General features: G+C 53.7%; 10 protein-coding genes across 10 annotated transcripts; 6 read left to right on the top strand and 4 right to left on the bottom strand.

Annotated features, from left to right (window-relative positions):
- Positions 1-58: 58 nt before the first annotated feature.
- BDZ83DRAFT_586882 (3-oxo-5-alpha-steroid 4-dehydrogenase) lies at positions 59-1,111 on the top strand (the record flags this gene model as incomplete). The annotated part of the gene is made up of 3 exons (XM_060505986.1): positions 59-142; positions 224-427; positions 509-1,111. 3 exons carry the CDS (start codon positions 59-61, stop codon positions 1,109-1,111), a joined length of 891 nt encoding a protein of 296 aa, XP_060360770.1.
- On the top strand, positions 1,012-2,902 carry BDZ83DRAFT_37481 (uncharacterized protein). Its single transcript, XM_060502672.1, has 3 exons — positions 1,012-1,281; positions 1,435-2,676; positions 2,727-2,902. The coding sequence occupies exons 1-3, from the start codon at positions 1,168-1,170 to the stop codon at positions 2,796-2,798; spliced, it is 1,428 nt and encodes a 475-aa protein (XP_060360769.1). The 5' UTR covers positions 1,012-1,167; the 3' UTR covers positions 2,799-2,902.
- Positions 2,903-4,021: 1,119 nt separating this feature from the next.
- BDZ83DRAFT_655383 (uncharacterized protein) lies at positions 4,022-4,753 on the top strand (the record flags this gene model as incomplete). Its single annotated transcript, XM_060510795.1, has 1 exon — positions 4,022-4,753. One exon carries the CDS (start codon positions 4,022-4,024, stop codon positions 4,751-4,753), a length of 732 nt encoding a protein of 243 aa, XP_060360768.1.
- Positions 4,754-5,405: 652 nt separating this feature from the next.
- On the top strand, positions 5,406-7,075 carry BDZ83DRAFT_707458 (uncharacterized protein; the record flags this gene model as incomplete). The annotated part of the gene is made up of 1 exon (XM_060511546.1): positions 5,406-7,075. The coding sequence occupies exon 1, from the start codon at positions 5,417-5,419 to the stop codon at positions 7,073-7,075; it is 1,659 nt and encodes a 552-aa protein (XP_060360767.1). The 5' UTR covers positions 5,406-5,416.
- Positions 7,076-8,844: 1,769 nt separating this feature from the next.
- Positions 8,845-9,795, top strand: BDZ83DRAFT_586936 (uncharacterized protein; the record flags this gene model as incomplete). The annotated part of the gene is made up of 2 exons (XM_060505990.1): positions 8,845-9,460; positions 9,530-9,795. 2 exons carry the CDS (start codon positions 8,845-8,847, stop codon positions 9,793-9,795), a joined length of 882 nt encoding a protein of 293 aa, XP_060360766.1.
- Positions 9,796-9,817: 22 nt separating this feature from the next.
- Positions 9,818-11,294, bottom strand: BDZ83DRAFT_634094 (uncharacterized protein). The gene is made up of 2 exons (XM_060509073.1): positions 11,204-11,294; positions 9,818-11,137 (listed from the first exon to the last, which is right to left on the bottom strand). The coding sequence occupies exon 2, from the start codon at positions 10,995-10,997 to the stop codon at positions 9,981-9,983; it is 1,017 nt and encodes a 338-aa protein (XP_060360765.1). The 5' UTR covers positions 10,998-11,137; positions 11,204-11,294; the 3' UTR covers positions 9,818-9,980.
- A 7,876-nt stretch (positions 11,295-19,170) lies between these two features.
- Positions 19,171-20,530, top strand: BDZ83DRAFT_755826 (NADP-dependent oxidoreductase domain-containing protein; the record flags this gene model as incomplete). Its single annotated transcript, XM_060514672.1, has 7 exons — positions 19,171-19,190; positions 19,243-19,294; positions 19,481-19,559; positions 19,620-19,760; positions 19,818-19,931; positions 19,980-20,174; positions 20,235-20,530. The coding sequence occupies 7 exons, from the start codon at positions 19,171-19,173 to the stop codon at positions 20,528-20,530; spliced, it is 897 nt and encodes a 298-aa protein (XP_060360764.1).
- Positions 20,531-20,675: 145 nt separating this feature from the next.
- On the bottom strand, positions 20,676-21,725 carry BDZ83DRAFT_586900 (uncharacterized protein; the record flags this gene model as incomplete). The annotated part of the gene is made up of 1 exon (XM_060505987.1): positions 20,676-21,725. One exon carries the CDS (start codon positions 21,723-21,725, stop codon positions 20,676-20,678), a length of 1,050 nt encoding a protein of 349 aa, XP_060360763.1.
- Positions 21,726-22,046: 321 nt separating this feature from the next.
- On the bottom strand, positions 22,047-22,502 carry BDZ83DRAFT_535897 (heterokaryon incompatibility protein-domain-containing protein; the record flags this gene model as incomplete). Its single annotated transcript, XM_060503355.1, has 1 exon — positions 22,047-22,502. A coding segment is annotated over one exon (456 nt), but the record flags the coding sequence as incomplete, so codon positions are not given.
- Positions 22,503-24,532: 2,030 nt separating this feature from the next.
- Positions 24,533-25,204, bottom strand: BDZ83DRAFT_586954 (amino acid permease-domain-containing protein; the record flags this gene model as incomplete). Its single annotated transcript, XM_060505992.1, has 1 exon — positions 24,533-25,204. A coding segment is annotated over one exon (672 nt), but the record flags the coding sequence as incomplete, so codon positions are not given.

Below are 25,204 nucleotides of genomic sequence, written 5' to 3'. Positions count from 1 at the left end.
TTTCCTCTAGTTCTCTGCAATTGGATCGTCCCATACTAGTCGGGAAGAAGAGCCGAACATGTCCCTGATTGAGGGGTGGCTCCCGCCGACGCGGGAGAACTGGGAGACCATCACGACCGTGTGGCAACTTTCCTGGCCAGTGGTATGCAACGACAACTCCTTTGAGCCATTTGGTCAAAACACCTGTGACTAAACTTCTGCTGACTTCTCAATGTTTGCATAGTTTGGCTCTCTGCAGTATGTCATTAACTGGTACGGCATGGGCAAGACCTCGGTTACGAGCCGCCTCAACATCCCCGGCCGCTTGGCGTGGTTCCTGATGGAGATTCCGGGCGTCACAACGTTGTTGTACATCATGAACACCCTGCCGCGACAGGTCGGCATTGACGATCTACCGTGGCAGAATAAAGTGCTCGCTGGGTTATTCGTATGCTCCCCCCCTCCCCCCTCCTAAATGCCTTCTACCAGACCAAGGCAGACTGACAATTGAGCGATGGTGCCACTACAGACCATTCACTACGCCTACCGCGCCGTCCTATTTCCGATCCTCCAACCCTCAATGTCCCCAATCCACGTCGTCGTTTCCTCCTCAGCCGTCCTCTTCCAGCTCATGAACGCGACCTGCCTGGGAAGCTACCTAGCCGCCTACGGCCCGACCACAGCCTCAGCATGGGACTCTGCCCTCGGCCGTGGCGGTATCGCGCAGTTTGTGGCGGGCATTGCCGTCTTCTACGTCGGGTTGACGCTGAACTACTTCCACGACGAGGAGCTGCGCGAGATCCGAAGGACGGAGCAGCGGCGTCAGGCCAAGATTGCAAAGCAGCAGAAGCTGGAGGGTAGTACGGATAAGGTAAAGGGCGTGAATAAGCATTATCGGTTGCCTGACACGATGCTGTTTCGGTATATGCTGTACCCGCATTACTTTTGCGAGTGGGTGGAGTGGTTTGGGTTCTGGATGGCGAGCGGGTGGAGCATACCTGGAAGGGCGTTCTTCTTGAATGAGATTTTCGTCATGTTTCCGAGGGCGAGGAGCGGGAGGCGGTGGTATGTTGGGCAGTTTGGGGAGGAGAAGGTTGGGAAGAAGTGGACTATTATTCCGGGGGTTTACTGAGTGTCTGGCTATTGGATAACTTACCTCAATGTGTAGATTCGCCTGAAGGGCTGTAGATGCTGCTCAACACTTTTGCTATTACTTATACCCAATGGTATCTCCGAACAATGGCCATGTCAACCTTTTCGACGACCAGCGCGGGTCAAATTTCTGCATCTCTTACTCTCAAGGTACCCATCTTCTATTTACCCGAATGGCAGCTCGCAAGCATGTCCTTTTCTCTCAAGCCAAAGAGGTGCTTTCGGAGAAACACTTACTTGATATTATTCTAAGCTGGTTCCCTCGAGAATGATTCCAACTGAAATCTTACTCCATGCCTCTAGACACGACAGTCCAAGTATCTATTCAAAGACGTTGACGCAAATTCGACACGCCCGAGGCTTTTTACAATGTCTATCAACCAACTTTCCACCGAGACTCTGCTGCTCATCTTCGGTCACCTTGTTGACGAGCTTCCCCCCTTTCCAGGCGACGATGTTAAAGTGTTGGAGTATAAACAAGCGTCATCGCGCCACGTGGTACATTACCGGAAATCTGTAGCCCTCAAAGAGCATCTCAATCCCGAGGACCCACGGAGTAGAAACGACATACTCAACCTGGCGCGGGTCAACGGCCGATTCTCAGACATCTGTGCCGAAATTCTCTACAAACGTATCGTCGTTATGGATGATAGGGGGTCGGTGAACTCACGCAAGCTACAAACCACACTGGCCTCGTCCGGAGCCAAGCTCCAGCAAAGGGTTATACAACTACGAATAGACTATGATCGCATCTACGGAGTGTGGTTAAGTGTGCCACCAAGACTATTCGACCCCTCCGGATTAACCCAATTGAGGACACTCGAGCTCTCCGGCGACGTAGGACGCTATAGATGGCTATACCCACGGCCCCCGGCCCACTGGTTCAGCGCCATCCCCAAGCTTCCCGGTCTCGAGCGTCTGGTCTTGAGACACCTGGACGATGTAGTCTCCCACTTCGTAGGGGCCCACATGCCCGCCTTGCCACGGGTCACGGATTTGTGTCTCTACAGATGCGATACTTACACAAGCGGCTCCTATAGCCAAAATGACATGTTCCAGTGCTTCCCGGCGCTGCGCACTCTTACTATCGGAGGGTGGTGGGAGATAGAGCTCCCGCATGACGCCCAAGCCTTTGCACCATTTGCGGACACGTTGGAGACGTTTACTTGGTGTATTACCCCATCGACCTGGCGGACGAGGAACCTCTCAACGTCGGCTTTCCCTCTGCAGGCGCGTGGGCTCAGGGCGGTGAAGCACCTCAAGGTGACGAGTCTGCTAGAGCTCATGTGCGGCGAAACCGACGGCTGCGCGGCGGGAAAGACTGTTGAGACGATTGAGCTTCTCGATGGCAGATTTGACCTGAGACATGTGCCTCAGCTGCTGACGAAAAATGGGAGATGGAATGGACTCAATAAATCTGCTTGGCCAAGGTCTAGACCATATCCTTCGCCATATGATAAGCCAGTCTCGGAGGAGCCGATTTCGGAAGAGATGGAGATGCTGCTCAAGTTCCTGTTCGGACAATGTCGGGATGTGTATAGGCAGGTCAGAGTTCTTGACATTCGGGTTATTGATGATAATGATGACACGTATAGAACGGAGGAAGAGAGAGACTTCTTGCGCAAGCTTGCACTGGATTATGTCGGGATTTTCAAAGAGGAACTTGACGTCGTCTTATTGCAGGGTTTGTCTGGTTGAAGGATTCGAGGAAACGCCTAGATGAGGATATGTAGTGGCTGCCATGGACGCTGTATTTGGTTCGACAACAGATACCTGTATCAAGGATGACATCCGAAGAGCACAATTTACCAAATCTATGCACATGAGACGTGGGTGAATAGTGGGCTTGCTTGCGATTGAGAACAACGGTCGAGATGGCTTTCCAAGGTAGACGCGTTCTAAGCCCTCAAGGTTACCATCTAGTCTGGGCAAAGACGACGCCCCTGCCAACTACAATAGAGATCAACTGCGATCAAAGGGCACCAGTGCTCAGTAGTCGAAGAACTGTACCTTGGTATCTAGAAATAACCGGAGTTCCTCTTCAGGGTGCAGGGCCGCCGCAGGCAACCTCCGCAACTATGTATGTTTCGGAAAGAGCTTAGTATCGCTTACCTTGAGAGTTGAGTCAAAGTATGTTGCTGCATTGTACTCATATTTCCAGATATAAAGACATGAATATCCTCCTGAAGGTTGGAATAGAGACACACATATCTTATTGAAGGTCGACATAGAGCCAACCATTTGCAATAGGACAGTCAAACCACCGATCTCGAGACACATCATCGAGATGTAATCTTCTCATTCACACCCGGGGAGCTAGAATACCTTGTCAGATAAAATGTTTCCGGCCACGTTGACTTCTCTGCCATATGAGCTGCTGCTCATCATTGCCGAGAAGCTTGTCGAGGACGACCTTTTCCCTAGTTACAAGACCGAGTGTACATATGAGACTTCGACCCAACAACAAGATCGATACTGGAGAATTTCGCACCAGTTCGGGAACTCCTATCCGCTCGAACACGACGAGATGCCATATACACCGGACAATGGAGCGGGCCTCGTCAGTCTAGCGAAAGCCGGGAATCGGCGGCTGTCAGGAGCTTGTTACGAGGTTCTCTACAAGAACCCTATTTCTGGGCGAGGCTTCCTTGGCTTTTGGGATACTCTGGAATGCATCAACCCAACATACCAGAACGAAATGCAACACCTAAAAATGTTTAAGAGCCACAATGATGGACTTGAATGGGATTGCATGCTGAGAAAGGGCCTATTTGCATAAAAAGATTCCACCTGCAGCGACTTTGCCAAGACAGTCTCGTGGAAGCTACAAGGCTTGAAGAGCCTCGATATCTCCTGCAGTGCATCATACAGCATACGGGTTTGGATTCCAATGCTGTCGTCTCTCCCTTCGTTGAAGCACTTGGCACTGAGAGATTGTATCAGACTCGAGGGAGACAGTTTCCCTCATCTCCCCTCACTTGTCGAGGCGCACTTTTACCATTGCGAGTTACCCGAAAACGAAATTTTCGAACGTAGACCTTCGCTCAAAGTGCTCGTCATCGACAATGACTACTGCCTTGAGGATGAGGATACAGAAGTCTGCGATGTAAACCCTCTTGCCGATACCGTCGAGACATGTGGCTGGCTCGTCGAAGAGCCTGCACCCTTTTATTATCCTCTACGCCAGTTTCGGCGGGTGAAGCATCTCAAGGTGGACCTGATTCATGATCTTTTCGGAGCACTCCCATACGAGATAATTCCGAGCTACGACGGTCTTCCGAACCTTGCGGCGACTGTCGAGACCATTGAGTTCACCTCGCGAATAACCTCGCGTGTAACCGGTGGAGACCCGAATGCACATGCCCTGTACTATAGGAATTGGCAGAAGAGTATGGAAGAGCTTCGGTACACCATAAATATGATGGAGGAGTGTTGTCGGAAAGAATGGCGGAAGGTTCGGCTTATTGACATTAGCATGCTCGCTCTTTCCTACCGTCGCGAGCGTTCAGGTTATGATGTTAGGCCCACACGGGATAGTATCAAGGCCGAAGGTCTCCAGCTTCTCGAGTGTGCCAAAAGGCGCTTTCAGCAGGAGCTTGGTATTGAGTTGTTGATTTTATAAGGCTAAAGGGCTTTCGACTGCTATATTATCGATCAGAAAGGCTGGGCGAACGATGTCTCGTGCACATCATGGACGGGCGACGTTGTAGTGGAAGGAGAGGAATCTCGAATAAAACAACAGCCCCGAAATCAGGCGACACAAAAAAATTATGCTTAAGACTCAGAGACGACAATAGAGAAATTTGCAGTCATTGCGTCACTTCAAAAGCAAGGACGCAACAAGTGCCGCGATTTCTCTCCCTATCAAGAAAGATGCCAACCTCGAATTCAACGCTTCCATGCGAATCCTTGAGAACAACCAGGCTGAGCTTCATCGTCAGACATCGGACGTAAAATGCAAAATGCGCGTGAGAAACTGCCTTGCCGATTACTACATGTGGTAGACTATCGAATGACGCGTGGAAACGAGAAGCGAGGCCGCTGGAGGACACCGACATGTTTCATGACAAACACCAAAGAACGAGTCTAATCAGAATCAAGGGGCCAATCCTGACCTGCTACAAACTCTAAGCTAGTCACGCAGAGCTGGCCTTGCAGTTTTACCCCAACATTTATAAGACGTCGAGGAATCGCAGCGGCGTCTCGAACCGGGGAAACGAAATTTCAAATCCCCGCATCCCAGGACTTGATCGTCTCCAACCGAAAAACAAATTCGCTTTTAACAATGCATTTGACATATCCCGACCTCGTGCGACGGCTCTACGACCTGGAACGTCTTGCCGAATCCCCGTTGCCCGGAGAGCGCGGCGGGTGTATGTCGAGCTATGACCGGGCCTCACGCTATGACCCAAAGGAAGACAAGTACATTGACTGGGACGCCAACGACGATGGGCGAGGCATCATCCGCGAAGAAGGCGAGTGGATAGTCGCCTTTGAGCGGCGGGGTCCAGGAGTCATCTGGCGGACGTGGTCCGCGATGCCAGATGTCGGCCGTATCCAGATCTTCATTGACGACGAGCACAATGACAAGCCTGTCGTGGACATGCCCTTCCGGGACCTTTTCGATCGGTTTCAAGGGATGCCACACAATTTTCCCTCGATAACTCCGACTCTGTCAAGAGGACGTAACTGCTTCATTCCCATTCCGTACAACAAGTATGCCAAGATCCGCCTCGGGCCAGGCTGGGGAGCGTACTATCATTTCACTTACACCTCATTTCCCAAACACACTACGCTTCCGCACTTTGATGGCAACTTCGATCGGGAGGCTTGTCTGGCATTGGCCGCAGCTGACCGCGAACTGAGTCAACGTGGTTGGTCCGCACTGCCTCGGTCAAAGGGCGACACGATGGAAACATTGACTGTCACCATCAAACCGGGCAAGAGCCATACTGTTCGGGAGCTGACGGGCAACCGAGCAATCACTGGCATGCGTGTGGTACCGTTGGACCTAGTCCAGGACTCTCATCACGTCGCCCAGATTCTCCGGGAGCTCGCTATCCAGATAACATGGGATCATGACAAGTCTCCAAGTGTCTGGGCACCATTGGGTGACTTCTTTGGTAGCGTTCCTGGCATCCAGACCTACCGTTCCCTGCCTCAGGGCTCGACAGACGGGGGTGGATTCTACAGTCACTGGTTCATGCCATTCTCCGATTGTGCTGAGATCAAGCTGGTCAATGATGGCAAGAAGGAGCAAAAGCTATTCTTCACCATCTGCCACCGCCCACTGGAAAAGTCTGCGAAGCACATGCTTCGGTTCCACGCCAAGTGGCACCGAGATGTTTTCCTCGAGAAGCCGAAGAAAGAGGGCCGCGAGATCGACTGGCCTTTGTTAATGTTAGATAACGGCCCTGGAAGATTCTGCGGCGTGCAGATGCACGTGTGGAACCGCTGGAAAGATCCCAAGGTCCCATCAAAGGACTGGTGGTACGGCGTCGGCGGCGACAAGTCGATTGACTGGTGGTGGGGCGAGGGGGACGAGAAGTTCTTCGTCGACGGCGAAAAGTTCCCGTCAACCTTTGGCACCGGTTCAGAAGATTATGTGGGCTACGCGTGGGCGGCCGAACCGCCATTTCCGACTTTCGACAGCGCTTATGCCTGCCAACCTTACATTGAGCTGGATGCCAACGGGCACACATCAGTCTGTCGCTTCCACGTGTGCGATGACGTGCCTTTTCACAAAAGCTTCGAGGCCTACATTGAGAAGTATAAGCCCAATGACTGGGGCTCAGGCAACAAATGTCTATACGCAGTGGTTGCTTACTGGTATCAGAAGGCTGGGGGCCATGATGCGTACGAGAGCGTGTCAGTAAAGGAGCGCTATCTCCAAAGAAAGGAGAACTCCGAGCGAGTCGGTGACGGAGGTGAGACAGAGTTATGAAATCATATCGGATCATGTAGTTAAGTGCGCAGTCTCTAATTGATGATACGAGCTGTAGGCAGTTAAGAGTGGATTACGACGCTGCTCTCTTCCAGTTGCAGAATTATTCTTAGTGTCACGCAAACTCTGGAGTTAATTTCTTCAGACTTTGTTATGCCCACATGCCAGTCGAATGTGAGTGGACCATTGGGTGCAGTGCGTCAAGGGTCACCGGCGCAAACCGAACAGCGAGCAGAAACTCAAACCCAGGGAAATTGAATGGCCGCTGTCGGCACTTTATAAGTAACAGATTGAAGATGAGCACACCTTCGCTCTCGTTTCTCACGTCATCAAATTTCCGCGTAAGCCTTTCTGCATCATGTCACTAAACAATTCTTGACTCCACTGATACGACCACACAACCAAAGCTGCGTCGTAGTTATCTCGCTGCCAATACGGAACGGTTGAGATGACTTACAAGATGATAGCAGACACCTCACCGATGATGGGTTTCATCAATCCTCCGTTCCATCCACACCAGGCTGCCAGGCTGGGAAACCGAGCGTCACTAGCATGGGTGTGCTTGTTTGCGGGGACCAAGTACCAGACAAGCTTTCCGGCGGGAGGGCAAGTGGACGCTTGAGTGACGGGGTAGCCGCGCGGAGATGGGGCGTTCTGAAGCTTAGCAGCCCCGCAAGAATGTACTAAAAGCAACCCGGTAGGGCAAAGGGATGCGACGCAACATGGGGGGACCCTGAGTATCACCACGGACTGTCAATTTCAGTCGTAGATAGTTCCGATGGTCCAGCAGCTCATGACAAGTGGCAATGGGGAAAGATATTTCTCGTGTGGGGGAGACGCAATCACGGCTAACAGAGACCGGTCCAAACGGCTTCTACGGAATGCGAGCGTTTCAGCGGCAAAGTTAATATCATGAGTTGAACCCCAGCAACTCACATTTTCGAAACAGTCAATGTCTATCGGCATCTCTGATGAACTGACGATAAGGCATAGCCCCTCCGACATAGACTATCGACCCTGGACTAGAAATCGGGCAAGCATTTGTAAGTTGATAGGCGGACCATGCCACGGAAAACCTACGGGCCCGGTGGGTGTAGAACAGAAATGTTGGCGGCTATTGTATAAAGTGGAAGAGAACGCCATCCCAACCAGTGGCGGGCAGTCAACTTTTGGGGGATAGCTTTCATGGGATGCAACCTCTGTGTGGGAGGATAATGGACGACGGCACACCATGATATTGACGAAGCCATTTTCTACGTCAGCCAGAGAGGCTCGGTGGCTGTACTTGAGCTGTCTGAGTGGCATTGTGATTTTGGTGGTGTTCTTCAGCCATACCTTGTGGCCACATTTCGACATTCACTCTTTCGACTTATCTGGAGAAAGGACTGGAACGCAAACAAGTCATGCAAATTCATATGATCAACATGGCGCAAGTAACGAACAAGATGAGGTTCATTACCTTGGATCAAAAAAGAATGAGACATCAGAGTCACAGAGGTTACAAGAGTTGAAGTATGCCGTCATTCTTCCGACATATGTAAGTTCCGGTTATTGGTGGTGAAGAGATCATAGTTGCTAATCGAACGTAGAGCGGACACATGCCTCTTGCGATGGAGTTCCTGCAGTCTTACATGTGCCTTTGTACAGACCAGTCGAAAATTGATTTTCACGTCATCGTTTCGGATTCGAATGAGGTCGTAATGTTCCAAGATGCGATGAAGAAGTTGAAGTCCTGTGGGCCAACTTACAGTATTTTCCCGACGCCAGAGATGAACATCAACGGGCCGAAACCGAAAATCAACATCGTCAACTTGTTCGACATCCTACCCCCGGTCTTTCACTCCATGACGACCGGGAAAATCACGGGCGATGATACGTCGGCACTTCTAAAAGAACGTGGAAAATACCAATACCAGACAATCAAGAAGATGTCGGCAGCGCTGGAGCTCGAGTACGACTACGCGCTCTGGCTGGACTCTGAGGCTATCGCCGTGCAGCCGTTCAGTATGCGCCAAACCTTTGATGCCTACGTCAAGGACCCCACGATTTGGAGGTCGAGAATGACCAATGACGACTTCATGCGGAGACTCATCGGCGCCGCGGCAAACGTTCTGGATCGATCGATGGACTCATTCGGACCCGCCTTTTGGAACCTGGAGAGTGTGGAATGGATTGTCGAGAAGAACATGATCAAGGACCTGGTTCAGTATGTTGAAAAGGTCCACAAGCAAGACTTTTGGACTGCATGGATGACGCATGGTGGACCATTCGAGGTGAACCTTCTCAATATGCATATCCAAGCACGCAAGTTGGAGACGACGGACCCCCTATTCACCAAATACCGGATCGTCGAGACTGAACGAGAGATGCAGAAGTACGGCATGAGTAAGTCATACATTCCATCCATACCCCAACCAGCTATCATCTATGACTGAGGACTGATCATTTTAAAAGTTGAACCAGCAAAAGCCGTGATTGACGCCATGACAGGAACTGGCCTCCTAGAGAGGGGCTACAAGTTGTTGGCAGTCCCAGAAATAGTACCAAACTTTTCATCCATGCTACGCGAAAACGGTCAGAGTCTCTTTCGACTCGATGATCTCGATGTTGGTCCACCAGAAGCTATCGATCGATTTCTGTTGGAGACGCCAATAAACATCATATGCTCGGGAGCTCCACCGTTGCATAGTTGGTGGGAAGAGCGGAAGAAAAGCATTTAGATAGCGAGTTTTGATCAATAATACCCCATTTGTTTTATTATTTCAGTTCCATCTTCATCAGGTTGAGCTATGAACCCATGACTCTGTCCAAAGAGACCTCTCAGAATACACATTATTCACGATAGCATCACGCCCGCTACAAGAGACGAGAGGCAAGTGCTCTGTGATGCTCCTCATTCCTCAGCCTAGCACCTCAAAGTAACGCGAGACACATGGCCAACAGTGCTATTGCCAGATGAAGCAGCGCCCGTCACGTACAACACCTTGCGAGGGTGGTGCAGGTCCAGAGCTACCGAAGATGCAGCCCCAAGAAGGGGCGAGGAGGCAACAACGGTCTTTCCTCCGTGTACCAAATCGATTCCGAGAACCTCCAGAGGACCGTTTGTGGCAACATAGGCAGTCTTACCGTCTTTCGACAAGGCAAAATCATCACCAAAGGTGATGTTGGTGGCCAAAGTCTCCACGGGGCCAGTGGCCGTTCCGGTGGTGAGAGAGATGGGGACTCTGCCGAATAGGCCTTGGTCCAAGCTCACGAAATAGAGTTTGTTATCCCGGATGCGAATCCCGTTGACGGCGACACCGATGCTTGAACTCGAGGATGCCGGAGCCATCTCAGGCTCAGCAAGGACAGTCTCGACGACTTTGGTGTTCACGTTGAGTCGAAGGACGGTTCCACGGCCAGAATCGGACATGAGTAGGTTCTGGGTATCGTTCTTGGCCAAACGTGCCATGCCGTTGAGCTGAAGGGCGGACGGGATAAGTGTGACGAGCGAAAGCACAGCTGGCTGGAGCACAGTTCCGTTGTGCGAGGTGCGGAAGTTGCGGAGGTCGACTTTCCACAAGCCGTTCGAATTTTCGGTTGAGGTCAGGTTTGACCCGAGGACGTAGAAGACATCCTTCTCGCCGAGTTCGGTGATTCCGAGGAGACTGTTGACTCCGTCGATAGTGACGACAGGAACCGGCGCGTGTTTGCCTTCGGGCGACAGGTCGAAAAGGGTCGAAGAAGCCGTCGAGGTGACTAGAAGGTCTCCATTCTCTCGGACCGCAATGTTCTCGAGTGACTGTGTTCCGGGGACGGACTGCAATGTCGTGACCTCACTTGCGTTTCGCCAATCGCAACCGGTAGTAGGGGCCGATGAGGCTGGCGAGAATAGGAGAGCTGCCACTCCCAATAATTGGAAACCGAATAGCCGCGACGCCATTATGTTGATCAATTAAGAATAGAATGAGAGTACGGTATCGAAACGAGCGACATTAGCAAAAGAAGAATGGAAATGTTTCGGCTTGCAGAAGTACCATATTTCAAGCCTTCCCGACTTTGATGGAGTTGGAGATAGTACTACTATTACCGAAGCTGTCAGCGCGAAAAGGGAGTTAGTTAATTACAAAGTGGATGGCCAAGACCCACTGCGGAAGAGTGACATCAGTCAGCTGCTTATTCGTTGATCACGTCAAATCGTGAATACAAGCTCCTACCCCTTGCAGGCATGACTCGGCCGAGTCGGTTCGGCAATGGCAGTGTACAAATGGATCTGAGATCCGGTATTCGTTTGAGGTGCTGCAGACAGAGAGTAGATGTCATATGTAATCGCTCATCAGATTGTAGAGACGAAGGCCAACTAAGTGGAAATTGAAGGCGTGGACTGAGAGCGGAGGCACAGTTTTTCGAGACAGACGATTTGCCGGACTGATACTACTGAAAGACTTTCATCGGACCATGGGGTAGCCCAGGCTGTTCGTGAGTAAAAAAGATTGCGCTGTTGGTAGGGTACCGCTTTGCCGATGCTTTAGTAGGAAATGTTCCGGCGAAAGCCATCTTCTCCGACTTAGCGTCATCGAGGTGACGGGTTGTCAGCAGTATTGCTATGCGACTCATGCACTGACGAAGCTTCCAGACCGAATGCGACTTATACAAAGACTCTGGAGAGTTCACATCGGCTTGCCTAACATCCTTAAATCCAGGATCTCGGAGAGAAAATTTTTATTTCCGTGGAATAAAAAGTTGTTCATTGGCTCGAGCACAGTTTTGAAGTGTTTGGCAGAGTTTCGTGGCGCCATGTTGTGGGACGAAGATCATTGGATCCACGTTCTAGTTGTCAGCCAGTCGCATGTTATCGCCGTAACTCCGTCGCCATGTCGTTTTCGCTGCAGTTACGTCACTAGGAATGGACTCATCAACGCATCTTAAATGACCTCGCAGCCAAGATCTTGCTCTGCTGTTGATATGGTAAATCATTCTAATTTACGGAATCACGTCTAGAGCAACACTAATAAGACAACAACAATCAAAAGCGATCAAAATGGCCAAGACTTTCCAGTTTCAGGACATCCAAGTCAACTCGCCAGGCTTCGGCGCCATGGGTCTGAGTTTCGGCCTGGGAAGCAATTTGAGCTTAGAAGAAGCTGAACCTGTTCTCCTCAAGGCAATTGAGCTAGGATGCACATTCTGGGATACAGCGGTGAGTACATGTTAAGAGTCCAGCCCACGTGAGTCCACGTTGGGGGATTTCAGTATATAGAATCTAAGCTGAGGAGTAGAGGTTTCTGGAGCGGAGGTTCTGCGGAGGTTCTGCGGAGGAAAAGCGCTCAAGTGGGACCTCCGCGGAAGCGGCGCGGTGAGCCGTGGCAGTATCCGGGCTGAGGCTCGGATCCACTAATCGGGTCTAGCCCGTAACACGTGCCCCCCCACCTCGCTTCCGGAGCGAATCCGCTGCCGGTCCGTTTTTCGACCGCAGGTGCCCCGGGCGGTCGACCGCCCCACTTTAACCCGCCGGCTGGCCGCCCGCGGTCCCTTTTGTTGATTTCCGTTGGGCCCCCCCCCTTCGTGGAAAGCTTCCTCCTTCCAACCCTCACGCGACGATTCGTAAGTGCTCTGATCTATCTATTTCCGCGCTTCCGCCGCTCAAATTTCGCTAATCCATCGCAGAAATCCAATTTTTGACAAGCCCGCCGTCCCCGCCGTCGTTTTTTGTACGTATAATCTCCTCCTCGCGCTCGCGCGCCCGCGCGCGTTCGAAAACCCTCTTCTGACCCGGGAAATAGTCAAACAAATATTCCACACGCCGCCGCCGCCATGTCTTCTGTACGCTACTGCTCCGCGGCCTTCCAGCTTTCTGTCCGTTACTGACGCTTCGATAGTTCGTCCCCGTTAACCAGCCCGCCGCCGCCGCCGCGCCCGCCGAGCCCGTCGCCCCGTCCAATGACGAGGGTGGTGCGGATGGCAAGGAGTCAGAGTTCAGCTCTGACTCCGAGCTGTCGTCCGTCCACCTCTCCGAGGACGAGTCGGACGTCCAGATGGTACGTCAAACCTGCGCGGCGTATCCGTTCTCTATCCGCGAGGTCCGCTAACCTTACGTCCAGCCGACGCCCAGCAAGAAGGGCAAGGGAAAGAAGAAGGAGGAGGAGAAGAAGAAGGAGCGCAAGCCCAAGGAGGCTCCTGTGCCGGGCGCCCTGCGCGAGGTCCCCTGCCTCCCTTGTGTGCAGGCGCTGGCCAAGGGCAGCGATGCCCTGGCCGGCGTCGGCTGCCGCGACTGCCTCTGTACGCCAAGCCGCCGTTGTTTGCCCGTTTGCGGGTCGCTAATTCGTCGTGAAGCTGGAGGTACTACCCGCTGCGCCGCCTGCGCCGACGGCAAGGCCAACCGCCGCTGCGACCCCGTATGTTTGCCGCTATTGTTCCTTGTTTGCTCCGCGATTGCTGACCCATTGTTCTCAGCTCAACGACGCCACCAAGGCTGTTTGGGTGGAGTTCTCCTGGGTGGTCGAGGAGCACCACCGGCTGTCGGACCCCATTGCGGGCGACCCCGCCTTCGAGGCCGTCGTACGTCCGCTCGATGTCCGTTGTTTGTGCGTCGCTGACCGTTCTTCCTCCGTTGCTAGTGCAAGGACCTCATGGGTGCCTTTGGCCGTTTGCGTGTCGCCGCCGCCGCCCAGACCAAGGCCGAGAACAAGGAGGCCCGCGCCCGCCGCGACGCCCGCGCCGCGACCGCCTCCCCCGCCGCCAAGACGCCCGCCCCCCGCGCGACCCCCGCCAGCGCGACCCCCGCCGCCGCCCCTGCCGCCGCCCCTGCCGCTGAGGGCGCGGCCTTCTTCACTGTGGAGGAGGCCCGCGCCATCAGCGAGCACCACCAGGCCCTCGCCTCCCTCTACGCCGCCGTAGGTGCTTCTTTCGTACTCTCCTTCTCCGCGACTAATCCGTTTCTAGGCCGCGGCTCGTCACCAGCCTCCCCCCGCCTAGGCCGGGAAGGGTAGCCGGCCCTCGGTCTTTAGACCTTGGGCGGCCCCTTCTCGCGCCTACGGCATTGCCGTTAGCTTTGTGTTGCGCCCTGCGGGGCTGAATAGTCTTCTGGCCTGCGGGCCTTAACTTGGTTGCTTTTCTGCCTCCCACTTGATGCCCGTTTTCCTCCCGCTGTCGTGATTCGCGTGATTGCCGCGGGCTTCCGGCGCTTCTTGACTCTGTCTCGGTAGCTCGGGTCGCCGTCAGACTTCTCAGCGGGCCCATAGCGCAGTTCGAACTCCTTTAGGGCGTCCGTTAAGCGGAGTGAAGACAGGGGTTCCCATGTTAGCTCTTGGTAGCCCTCCCACTTGACGAGGACTTCCCTTCGCTGTCCGCGGCCTACGCGCTTCCACCGCGCTGCAAGCACTTCCTTGACTAACCAGTAGTCCCCGTCGTCTTCTTTGATCGGAGGGGGCCTCTCGTCCGTCCGCTGTTGGCCCGGCAAAGGGTCGTTCGCTGCACGCCGTAGTATACTGACGTGGAAATAGGGGTGAATATTACCGGGCACGTTGAGCCGCATGACGGTGGGTTTCGTGACCTCGACCACTTCGTACTTGTGGTGCAGCCAGTCTAACTTCTTGCTAGGTCTAGGGGACCTATAATTGCCCATGTGTAGCCACACCTTGTCGCCGACTTCGAAGCGCTCTGCCGGCGCTCTTCGTCCGTTAGCTGAGCGCTCCATCCGTTCCTGCGAAGCGGCCATGGCGGCCTGGGCGAACTTCGTTGCTTCCACGAGTTTCTGTACCGTGGAATCGGCTTTTACCTCCCGCTCGTTCGCCGCTTCTGGTACGCTTTCCCGAATCCTCAGGGGCTCGACGTTGTACCCGTGCTCTATGAAGAAAGGTGAGAGCTCTGTCGCTGAAGCTATTCGGTTGTTGAGGCTCAGTTGGGTGGCTGGCAGCTGGTCCTCCCAGTCATCTTGGGCGTATGCGATTGTACGTCGCAAGATTGCTTCGATCTCCTGGTTGAATCGTTCGGTTGACCCGTCGGTCTGCGGGTGAAAAGCGGTGCTCAGGCGCTGCTCTATCCCTGCTTTCGCGCAGAATCGGCGCCAGAACTTACTGGTCCAATTACTGCCGCGATCGCTCACGATAGACCGAGGCATTCCGTGGAATCGGAAGTGGCAGTTAATGAAGCGGTCTGCGCAGGCCTCTGCCTCCATGGATACCATCGGTTCGAGAGTAACGGACTTCACGAGGCGGTCGACTATTACCCATAGGAACCGGGCGCCGCTCTTTGACGATGGGGGGAGGTCGGTGATAAAGTCCATCGCTAGGTCGCTTTTTATCCGTTCCGGCACCGCGAGAGGCTGCAAGAGGCCGCGTTTGGCCTGCCGCCATATGGTACTCCCTCCGCAGGCATCGCAGTTTCGAACAAACCTCCTCACTGCGCTGGACTGGCCTGGCCAGTAGAACTGCCTGGACAGGACAGCCGCGGTGGCGTTTCTGCCGGGGTGGTTCGTCGCCGGAGATCCGTGGCAGCGCTGAATTATCTCCGTTCGGAGCGCGTTGTCGTTGTGGTCCGGGTCTTCGTGTCCAGGGACCCATAGTCTCTCTCGCCAGGTCAGTCTTGAGAGTGCGTCAATACCGCATTCCGCGATTTGCAGCTTGAGGCCCAACTCAGGGGGGAGCGCCCTAGCTCCGCTCGATACCGCCTCGTACACTTTGAGGTATTGCTTGTCCTTCGCTTTTGTCTCGTTCCATCGTCGCTGGAGCTCCGCGTCGTCTACGAAGACATCGGTCTCGGGTGGCTCGGGTGCTCTCACAGTTTCGGTTCGGCGGACCGCGCCGGTCGCCGGCCGGGCAGAGTCGGGAATCGCCTGAATGATCCTTCCCCTCTCTCTCTCGTCGTCCCAGCCGGTTGGGGCGTCTTGTTCGCGCCTAGAGAGCGCGTCTGGGGCGGCCGATAAACGGCCTGGGCGGTACTCGATCTTGAAGTGGTATTGCGAGAGTTGCTCTGCCCAACGGCTCTGGCGCTCGGTCAGCTTCTGCTTTTGCATAAAATACTCCAACCCTTTGTGGTCCGTGATGACCTTAAATCCGCGGGAGCTCCGCAGCTCCGCGTCCCACGCGCTCAAGCAGGACATCACAGCGAGGAGCTCCTTATCGTGGATTGGGTAGTTGTACTGGGCGGGCGTGAGCTTCTGCGAATGAAAAGCGACTGGTCGGCGTACGCCCGACGGATCCTCCTGCGCGAGGGAGCCTCCGAGCGCAAATCCGGAGCAATCGGTCTCGACGACTGTCGCTAGGTCAGGGTCGAAGCTTCGAAGTAGGGGCGCGGATACAAAACGCTCCTTGAGCGTCTCGAAGGCGGCGTCTTGCTCGGCCGTCCATTCGAACGGCGCCCCTTTCTTGGTCAGGGCGTTGAGGGGTTCGACAATGGCGGAGTAGTCACGTATGAACACGCGGTAGTAGTTGGCGAAGCCGAGGAAGCTTCTGACCCCTTTCACCGTCTTGGGCGCGAGCCACTCGCGAATAGTGCGCACTTTCTCCGGGTCGCACGCGATCCCTTGTCCCGCTTTGAGGATGAATCCAACGTACTTTACGGTTTGGACAGAGAACTCGCTTTTAGCTGGGTCGAGATTGAGGCCCGCCGCTGCGAGGACGCGCAATATCCGCCGTACCTTCTTCTCGTGGTCCGCTTTCGATCCGTTCGAGTATACCAGCACATCGTCCATATACGCAGAGGCGAAGTCGTCGAGGAATTCCCTCAGGGTCTGGTTCATATACCTCTGGAACATGGCGGGCGCCCCGGTTAGGCCGAACGGACAAACTATCCATTCGAAAAGGCCGTACCGCGTCCGAAAAGCGGTCTTTTCTTGATGCCCTTCGGCCACCCTGATCTTGTGGAAGGCCGCCACGACGTCTAGCTTTGTGAACCACTTCGCTGAACTGACTCTCTGGAGGGTTTCGTTGATTAACGGTAAGGGGTAGCGGTCCTTCCGCGTAATTGCGTTCAACGCTCTATAGTCGCAGCAAAAGCGCAGGCCGCCCCCTGGTTTCCTGACGAAGAGAACGGGGGCTCCGGCGGAGGAGCTGCTGGCTCGAATGAAGCCCTTGTCGAGCAGGTCTTTGAGGGTATTACGCAGCACCAGTAGCTCCGCGCGGGACATAGAATAGAGGGGGCCCCAGGGGAGGGGCGCTTCTTGTCCGTTAGACTGCCGCTCGAGGTCAATTGTAAGGTCGATTCCTGGCCGAGCCGGTGGAAGGGGGTATGCCTTGGATGGCTCGAAGAGGTCGCCGTATTCCTCCCTTACCCATTGCGGCAGCCGAGAGAAGTGGTCGGTCTCGCTCTTCGGCTTCAGGGCCTTGTCGATGTCGGCGAGGCTAATCGCCCGGATCCCCGCGGCGTACTCGCTCGGCCGGCGCTTTTCTTCCGTGGCGACTCTGCGACACAAGGCGGCGAAGGAGGGGGCTCCTAGGCTTCGTGCCTCGCGGATCTCTCGCACCATAGCGCCTTCTTCCTGTCCGCTGAGGTACGCTCTCACTCCGCCCTTTCCGTGCCAGATCCGCCGTTTGGCCGCATCGTATACGACGCGGTTCCGTTCCATCCAGGGTTTTCCAAGGAACACGTCCACGTCTAGGCCTTCGACGACATGCGCATACACCTTCTCCACATGGCCGCTAATCTCGAGGTCGAAGGCGACGACCCCTTTAGTCGTGGTTTGGGCGGACTTGTCCGCGAATCCGCGAAGTCTACGCTTCGTTCTGTCTACATACGGGAGGCGAAGACGGCGGGCCAGTTGGGAGTCTACCATGGAATACATATCACATCCGCAGTCCATTAGCGTTGGAGTCTCATGTATTTTATTAATCCTCGCGGTGAGCAGCGCCGAAGGCCCGCTCATAGTCCGTTGCTGGTTGAATGACTCCCATCCTGTCCGTTCTTCGTCCGTGGGCTCCGGTGCCCGATTTTGCGCCGGAGCTATTCTTTTCCCGAATGATATTCGTCGTCATCCGAGTTCACCTCCTCTACGCGGTGCTCCGCGGGCGCCGCCTGAGCTACGCGGGCTTCCCGCTTTTGCTTGCAGTTCCTCGCGATATGTCCGACCTTGTCACAGCTGAAGCAGCGCCGAGTCTCTGGCTTCGTTGGCAGCTTCGCTTCTCGCTCGGGCTTCGCAGCCCTTACGGCTCCAGTCATGGTCGTATCTCCGTCGCTATCGACGCGTTCTTTCGTCGCGCGATATCCTTTCTGCACCGGAATCCAGGGGTTGCGCTGGTCGAAGTCGTAGCCCTCCATATTGCCGGCCACTGCCTGGACGCTGTGGAGGAAGCCGGTGTACGACGACTTATCCTGAGGCGCAGCGATCATGTGTTCTCTTAATCGCGGAGCTAAAGCGCGGGTGAGGTATTGGATCGTGACGTCCGCGGGCCACTTCCAGCCTCCGGCGTTGGCCAGGGTTTTCTCGAATCGGGGTAGGAATGCCGCGAACTTCTCGCCCTTCCTCATAGTCATCGTCGATAGTTCGTTGAGGGCGTTCCTGGCCTGATGAGGGTCGCTATATGCCTGCGAAAGGTACGCGAGGAGTTCGTCGGACCCTCGTTTCCCGTCTTTCCCTCCCTCGCGATAGAACTGGCTCACCACTTTCTGGACCCGAGGGGCGAGGCACGAGAAGATGAGGTATCTCCGTTCTTCGTCGGTGCGGTAAAATGGCGCATCGATAACGAGCTTGTCGCGCATCTGGGCTTCCCAGACACTATATTCGTCCTTGTCGCCCGAGAACTTCGCCGGGTCCGGTAGGGGCTTCCTGCGGGGGGCTCCGTCGTCGAAGGGCGCCTCTGGGCTAGCGGGGGTTCCGCGGAGGTCGGGTTCTTCGATGGGAAGCGCGGGGGGTCCGCTCATCCGTTGGAGCTGCTCCTGTAGCAGCCGTAGGATCTCGTCGGACTTTTCGCGCTCGCGCTTCCGCTCCGCCGCATCCGCCGCTCTTCTTGCTTCGCCCTGCCTCTGGGCTTCCGCCAGCTCCTGTAGGCCCTGAACAATCTGCTCCTGGGTCCACGTTGTGGCTCCCGCTGGCTGGGCGCCCAGCGGCACGTCGGCAGTCGTGTTCGCCTCCATCGCGCAGTATAATCGGTGATGAGGCGGGTGAAAAGAGGAGCTTAGATATGTTAAGAGTCCAGCCCACGTGAGTCCACGTTGGGGGGATTTCAGTATATAGAATCTAAGCTGAGGAGTAGAGGTTTCTGGAGCGGAGGTTCTGCGGAGGTTCTGCGGAGGAAAAGCGCTCAAGTGGGACCTCCGCGGAAGCGGCGCGGTGAGCCGTGGCAGTATCCGGGCTGAGGCTCGGATCCACTAATCGGGTCTAGCCCGTAACAGTACATGGCTCTCAAACAGGCCCCTCAAGACCATTGCACATGATCTTCATATATATATATATATATGCTTTTCATGAGGCACTGACTTCTTTGTGACTAGGTTGTTTACCAGGCTGGTGTTAACGAGAAGCTTCTCGGCGACTTCATCAGAAAGCACAACGTTCGCGACAAGGTGTTCAGTCAGTGCCTTCCCACTGTTCTCACTTGATTGCCTATCACTGACATCCTCGTACTTTCAGTCGCTTCTAAGTGTGGATTTGATGTTTTTGGCTCTGGCGGTATCACCAACTCTGCTTCCCACATTAAGACATACATCGAGGGCACCATTGAGAGACTCGGTTTTACTCCTGACCTCTATTATCTTCATCGCATTGACCCCAGTAAGCTTCCAAGTCACGGATGAAGATGAGAGGAAACTTTCACTGACAGATACTCAGACACGCCTCTCGAGGAGTCCATCACAGCGCTCGATGAGATCCGCAAGGCTGGCAAGACTAAGTACATCGGTCTTTCTGAGTGCTCAGCTGCCACCCTTCGCAAGGCCAACTCAAGTAAGTCCCACCTTTAGAAGTGCTCAGACTCCCACTAACAGCCCGTAGTTGCCAAGATCGATGCTCTTCAAGCCGAGTACTCAGCTTTCGAGACCATTCACGAGACTGACGGCCTGATTGAAGCTGCCAAGGAGCTCGGAGTTGTATACGTGGCTTACAGCCCCTTGGGTCACGGATGGCTCGTTGATGACTTCCAGTACAAGAGCCCAGACGACTTTGCACCCAACGATTTCCGTCGTGGAAGTAAGTTATAACTGGAAACAAGAAACTGTGTCTAACAGGCGCTGATAATATGATATAAAGGCCCCAAGTTCCAGGGCGAGAACTTCTACAAGAACAAGGCTATTGTTGATGAGATCAAGAAGCTTGCTGTGCGTAAGGGAGTCACGCTGCCTCAGATTGCCCTTGCCTGGGTTGCCGCTCAGGGCATGATTCCAATCCCTGGCACAACAAAGGCCAAGAGGTTAGAAGAAAACTGGGTGTCAAGAGATATTGTTTTCTCCAACGAGGAGAGGGTGGAGATGAGGAAGATTATCGATGCGGCCAAGCCGCACGGAAACAGATACAACCCAACCCAGCAGGCTATGGTTGGACACTAAGCTAGATTCGCGATATACGAAGCTATGAAAATTTTCGTTCATGACTGAAAGTACTTTCGAGATTTTCATCGAGCATGTGACCTTCCGATATCAGGAAGTAGTACACACCACCGCCACTGGCGACGCAAAAAAAAGCACATTGAACCTATATGATATAGAAGTTTCTTTGCCGAGCGTTTCTAACCCATTGCTTGTCCCACATGCCAATCTCAAAAAAGCCAACTCTTTGTACCACCGGACCAGATCTCGAATGCCAGCGTGAACTAAGTCCAGTCATGGACTTGTAGGGCGTCTCCAATAGGACTAGACCAATTTCAACCAAGTTTTCGTTGTTGAACAGACTCTTGGAGTTGCCGAGTCTCAAGCAATACAACTTTGTTTTTGGAAGCTGAGCTGGGCTCGTATCCATGACGATGACGCCGCCGGCCGATGGCTCTGACCGCCTGGTGATTTTGAACGGGTTGGTGCTTTGTTTGAATATCGAATAGCACTTGGGAATTCCAGTCACAATAATCGAATCTTTGATGAGATGTTTTTCGGATACCACAGTCTCAACAGCGTAGTTTGTGAGGCCAATAACCCCCCATTCGAGCTCCCCAAATTCGAAGTCAGTCTTGAGCGAGGTGCGGCCGAAGAATGGTTCAAGAGGCGTGTCAGGAACCGATATATCGTCGAAATTCTGAGATTTCGGATTGAGATATTCCATGCCGCCCATTCCAATCACAGTTGGCCTTGCGGAGGAACCTCTGGCGTAAGGGTACCGCACACGATCATCAACTGATATCCATGACCAGGACGGAAGCCACACGGATAGGGGCTCAGATTGTGTTTCCGGAATAGCGTTGAATGTCGCAGAATTCCTGAGGGGCGGAGGCCAGCCTTTGTCTTTCGCTGGTCTAGGTGTACCAAGGTCGAAGGACGGCTTCCATGAAAGCCCTCTCTTAAGATCACAAAACCACATTCCAGCTACATAGCTGCTGAGAAACTGGTCGGGCCGGCGTATGTTTTGCTGAAAGTGCGCCGCCACACCGGCAATCGCGGGAAGTCGATCTTCCGGCTTGCTGAGAGATTTGCCAGAATAAGCTTCGACAACGCGCAGCCAGTCATCTAACCACGGCTGGACCCGCTCGAGGCTATTGTATAGCATTGTTCTGTCAGTTATTCGAGCCCAAGTGACGCGGAAGGGCGGAGCCATAAATGGGGGTTCTGATCGAGTAAACCAGCTGCTGATCTCAGGGTATGTTTCGGATGCGATGGACGCTCGGCATTCCCAGAGTACTTGACTCTTGGTGAAGTAGATGATTCTTTTCGACAGCTGCCTCTCCTGGAAGCACCAGCCACGGGAAAACAAGGGGCCATTGGTCACCGACTGGGCCCAGTCTGCCATGTAGGGCTGGAAGGTGACTGAGATCTTGGTCTTCACTTCGTCAAAAGTCTTTGTGCAAGGCCGTACGTGCATATCTGGGTCGGATCCTCGAGGGAGGAAGCAACCACCACTCCCATCTTTCGAGTCCGATGCGACGAGAGTGCAGATAGCCATGGAGTAGATTATCTCCATCAGTGGTAGCTCGCGGTCCTTGTCGGTCTTGTCATCTTGAACAATACACAAAGAATCGATCCAGAGCCACCCGATATTGAGCTCTCTCGCAATCTTAACAGCATGCTGGAATGTTGGAGATAACTCATCATGACGAAGACCAACACGCATCATATGCTCCAGATTTGCCTTTGTCGTTTGCGGCACACTTTTGGGGTCTCCCCAGCAGTGGCTCAACGCGGTGTAAGAGGGCCCGAAGCCGCCTTCATCTCGCTTCAGACCGGCCGAGAGCACGAGGACAATGTTCTCGCCTTCCTCGCCGACGCGCAGGAGTCTTGTAGGCGAAGCAAATTCGTGCTCCAAAACAAGCTCTCCCACGTATGCGCATTTATCGCGGTGCCTTTTCTGGCATTCATCCAGCCAGAAGTTCAGAAGCTGAAACACCTTGGGGGAGTCCGCCTGTGCCGCCAAGGGGGAAAAGTGCTTCTTGGCTGGCTCAAAGTTCTTCGTTTGGCTATATAAATCCCAATTCGTCACGTACTTCCCTGGTTTCTTGGAAATAGCATCAGAGTGGACGTTGAAGCGAAGATGCGTGACATAATTTCCCCAGGATAGCGTCAAAAGAGGACCAGGCCTTTCATCCGAAGAACTGTTACGGGCGGGAGTAGTAATGTGTTTCTCGTCAGGTCGGAGAACTGAGTAATCCGCTACCTTAGGTTGCCAATACCCGGGCCATGAGGTAGTCCATAGGGTCTTCAGTGCAATTCCATTCCTGTCAATTGTAAGTCCAGAGTCGCCTTTCTGCCCTGCTTCAAGGGCATCGAATATCAAGGTACAAAAATGGCATCCTTGTTGAGCTGAAAGTTGGATTCTCGCAATGGCCCCGACACCACTGTAGAATGAATGCGAGATTGTCGAGCCTGGTTCGAACAACTTTCTCGGTAGTTTAAAGCATTCAGTGCATGATCCCTTATGAGAATGTTCTTTTGCTCCAGCCATGGGTGATAAACTTAGCTCAGCCATGTGATTAGGCTTGCGGAAGCGGAAATGTCATCGTCTGGTGATTGATTCAGTCATCAAAGTACGAGGAATGATTTGAAACTAACTGTACTCCGAAGATAATGGGCAAAATATCTCCTTCTTAATATAATTGCAACATTAATCAAATGGTTCGCCATTGCCTGCTGTAGCCTACCGGCCTGCCAAAGTCTCTGCCTGGCTTACTGCCTTATGAGAAACGGCCTAATTCCAATTGGTCAGCGACTTCTGGGGTAGCTGCATAGAAAGTTCAGCTCCTGCAAGCCACCGTGCAACCGCAATTGTGGCAGCACATGATAATCCGCAAATCATGCAAAAGTGCAGGTGGCCCAGACTGGAAACAAACAAACCGGGGGACCATTATCAGATATCACCACGAGGGCTCTCAACTACACAAATGGCGATAATCATGATTCGTAAGAACAGAAGGCACCTCCAAAGTGCGGAAGTATGCGTGCTCTAAGCGTGTGAGAATCTATTTTGAACCCTCTTGGCCTGAATGAAGACTTTCGACAAGAGTTGAATTCTTGAACATGAGAAATGCAATTGCTCGAATACCGGAATATGTAAGGACGTTCCAGCTCACTCAAAGCGACACTAATTTCACCTGAGAGTGAAGCATGGAGCGTGGTATCTTCATCCAAAGTGAGGATCTCTCTGATCGCTGCAACCGGCTCAGACAGACCGTCGGTGGCCCCTTGTATGGCTGATAGATCGAATACAAGAATGAGATGGAAGTAGGAAACCGGCAATGTTCGATGATGGGACGGGAAGCCCCACACCCTCTTCTTGGCATGACATGAAGACCTTGTCGCTCATCGCGCCTGGGAATACATGGAATCGTTACGTTGTAATCGAATGGCACATAAGCAGAAGTGCTGCAAACTGACGCGACGTGTGAATCTCCCCCCCTCCCCCCCCCCTCCTTTCGACTACATTTACCCTTCCTACTTCTGAGTTTTCGTGTCAAGACACATACATCTCTTGAGATGGGCGCAGCAGTCGAGGCAGTGTCCAAGTGGAATAAGCTGTGTTTCAGTGCCTTCCAGCGCTAGCGCTGACGGTCTCACTTAAGCCCATATCCACCGCGCCGATCAACTGCTGCAAGGCAGTGAGGTACAGGGCTATGCGCGTACTCAAACGTAGGCAACAATGCGATATCCGTTCTTGTGGCTCCGTACTAACCATCAATGCATTGACTGCAAGTTGCGAAACGTAAGTGATAGTAGAGACTTCTTCGATGGCTCTAAGCAGTCTCGGGAAGGCGTCTCGAGTTAACAAGACGATTTTATGGTGATGGAAGTCATCACAACGTAGACAAGAATTGATGGTAACTTTTATATTACGCTGCATACATGTAGCCGACCGTATATTTTAGCACACTGGGGTATCACGCGCCATCCACCATCATCATTAGAATTACTCTTTCAAGCCTTCTCGCCCTTGATCACCTTGTTGCGACCAATGCCAATCATCTGGAGCATCTCCCTCCAGAAGGTGGTAGGGGGCTCGTGCACCATAGCGTGCTGCTCATAGGCCTCGATAATGGGACGGTCCCACGTCAAGTCCACCTCATGGGGCTTGAGCCAGTGAGTGCGCTTGAGGACCTTCCAGAAGATGAACAGGAGAGGCGCGACAAGCTGCATCGTGTAGTTGGAGAAGAAGCCTCCGACATCGAACTTGGGGCGGAAGGCGGACCATCCGTAGACGAGGATGACAATGGTCTGCAAGAAGAGAGCAACGTAGGCGCCGTAGGGCTGGAGGTATCCGCAGTAGGGCAGCGTCTTGCGGTCGAGACCCTGGGCCTTGCACGCGTGGTAAAAGTTGATGTACGTGATGGACATGACGAGGTAGTTGATGACGCCGCCGCCCGTGATGAGGGCCAGCAGCCAGTTGAGCACCTTTGCGGAGCCGCTGCCACACTGCAGGAAGGAGAGCAAGGGGAAGATCATGGTGACGGCGAAGCAGTAGACGGGCACACCGTTCTTGGTGGTCTTGCGGAGCAGAGCCGGGGCGCGACCGTCGAGCGCCAAGCTGTACAGGGACCGGGTCGCGCAGTAGACGTAGGTGTTACCGGCGGAGAAGATGGTGGTGAAGAG

The sequence above is a fragment of the Colletotrichum acutatum genome, assembly GCF_030867785.1.
Source record: "Colletotrichum acutatum strain CBS 112980 chromosome Unknown BDZ83scaffold_110, whole genome shotgun sequence".
In the NCBI taxonomy this organism is placed as follows: domain Eukaryota; kingdom Fungi; phylum Ascomycota; class Sordariomycetes; order Glomerellales; family Glomerellaceae; genus Colletotrichum; species Colletotrichum acutatum.
Note: the sequence above shows the minus strand (reverse complement) of the source record. Positions and strands in the feature narration are given on the sequence as shown.

Coding starts and splice junctions, on each gene's coding strand:
- BDZ83DRAFT_37481 (XM_060502672.1), top strand. CDS start 1,168: ATGCTGCTCAACACTTTTGCTATTACTTATACCCAATGGTATCTCCGA. Junction 1,282..1,434: donor CTGCATCTCTTACTCTCAAG/GTACCCATCTTC, acceptor CCATGCCTCTAG/ACACGACAGTCCAAGTATCT. Junction 2,677..2,726: donor GTCGGGATGTGTATAGGCAG/GTCAGAGTTCTT, acceptor TGACACGTATAG/AACGGAGGAAGAGAGAGACT.
- BDZ83DRAFT_634094 (XM_060509073.1), bottom strand. CDS start 10,997: ATGGCGTCGCGGCTATTCGGTTTCCAATTATTGGGAGTGGCAGCTCTC.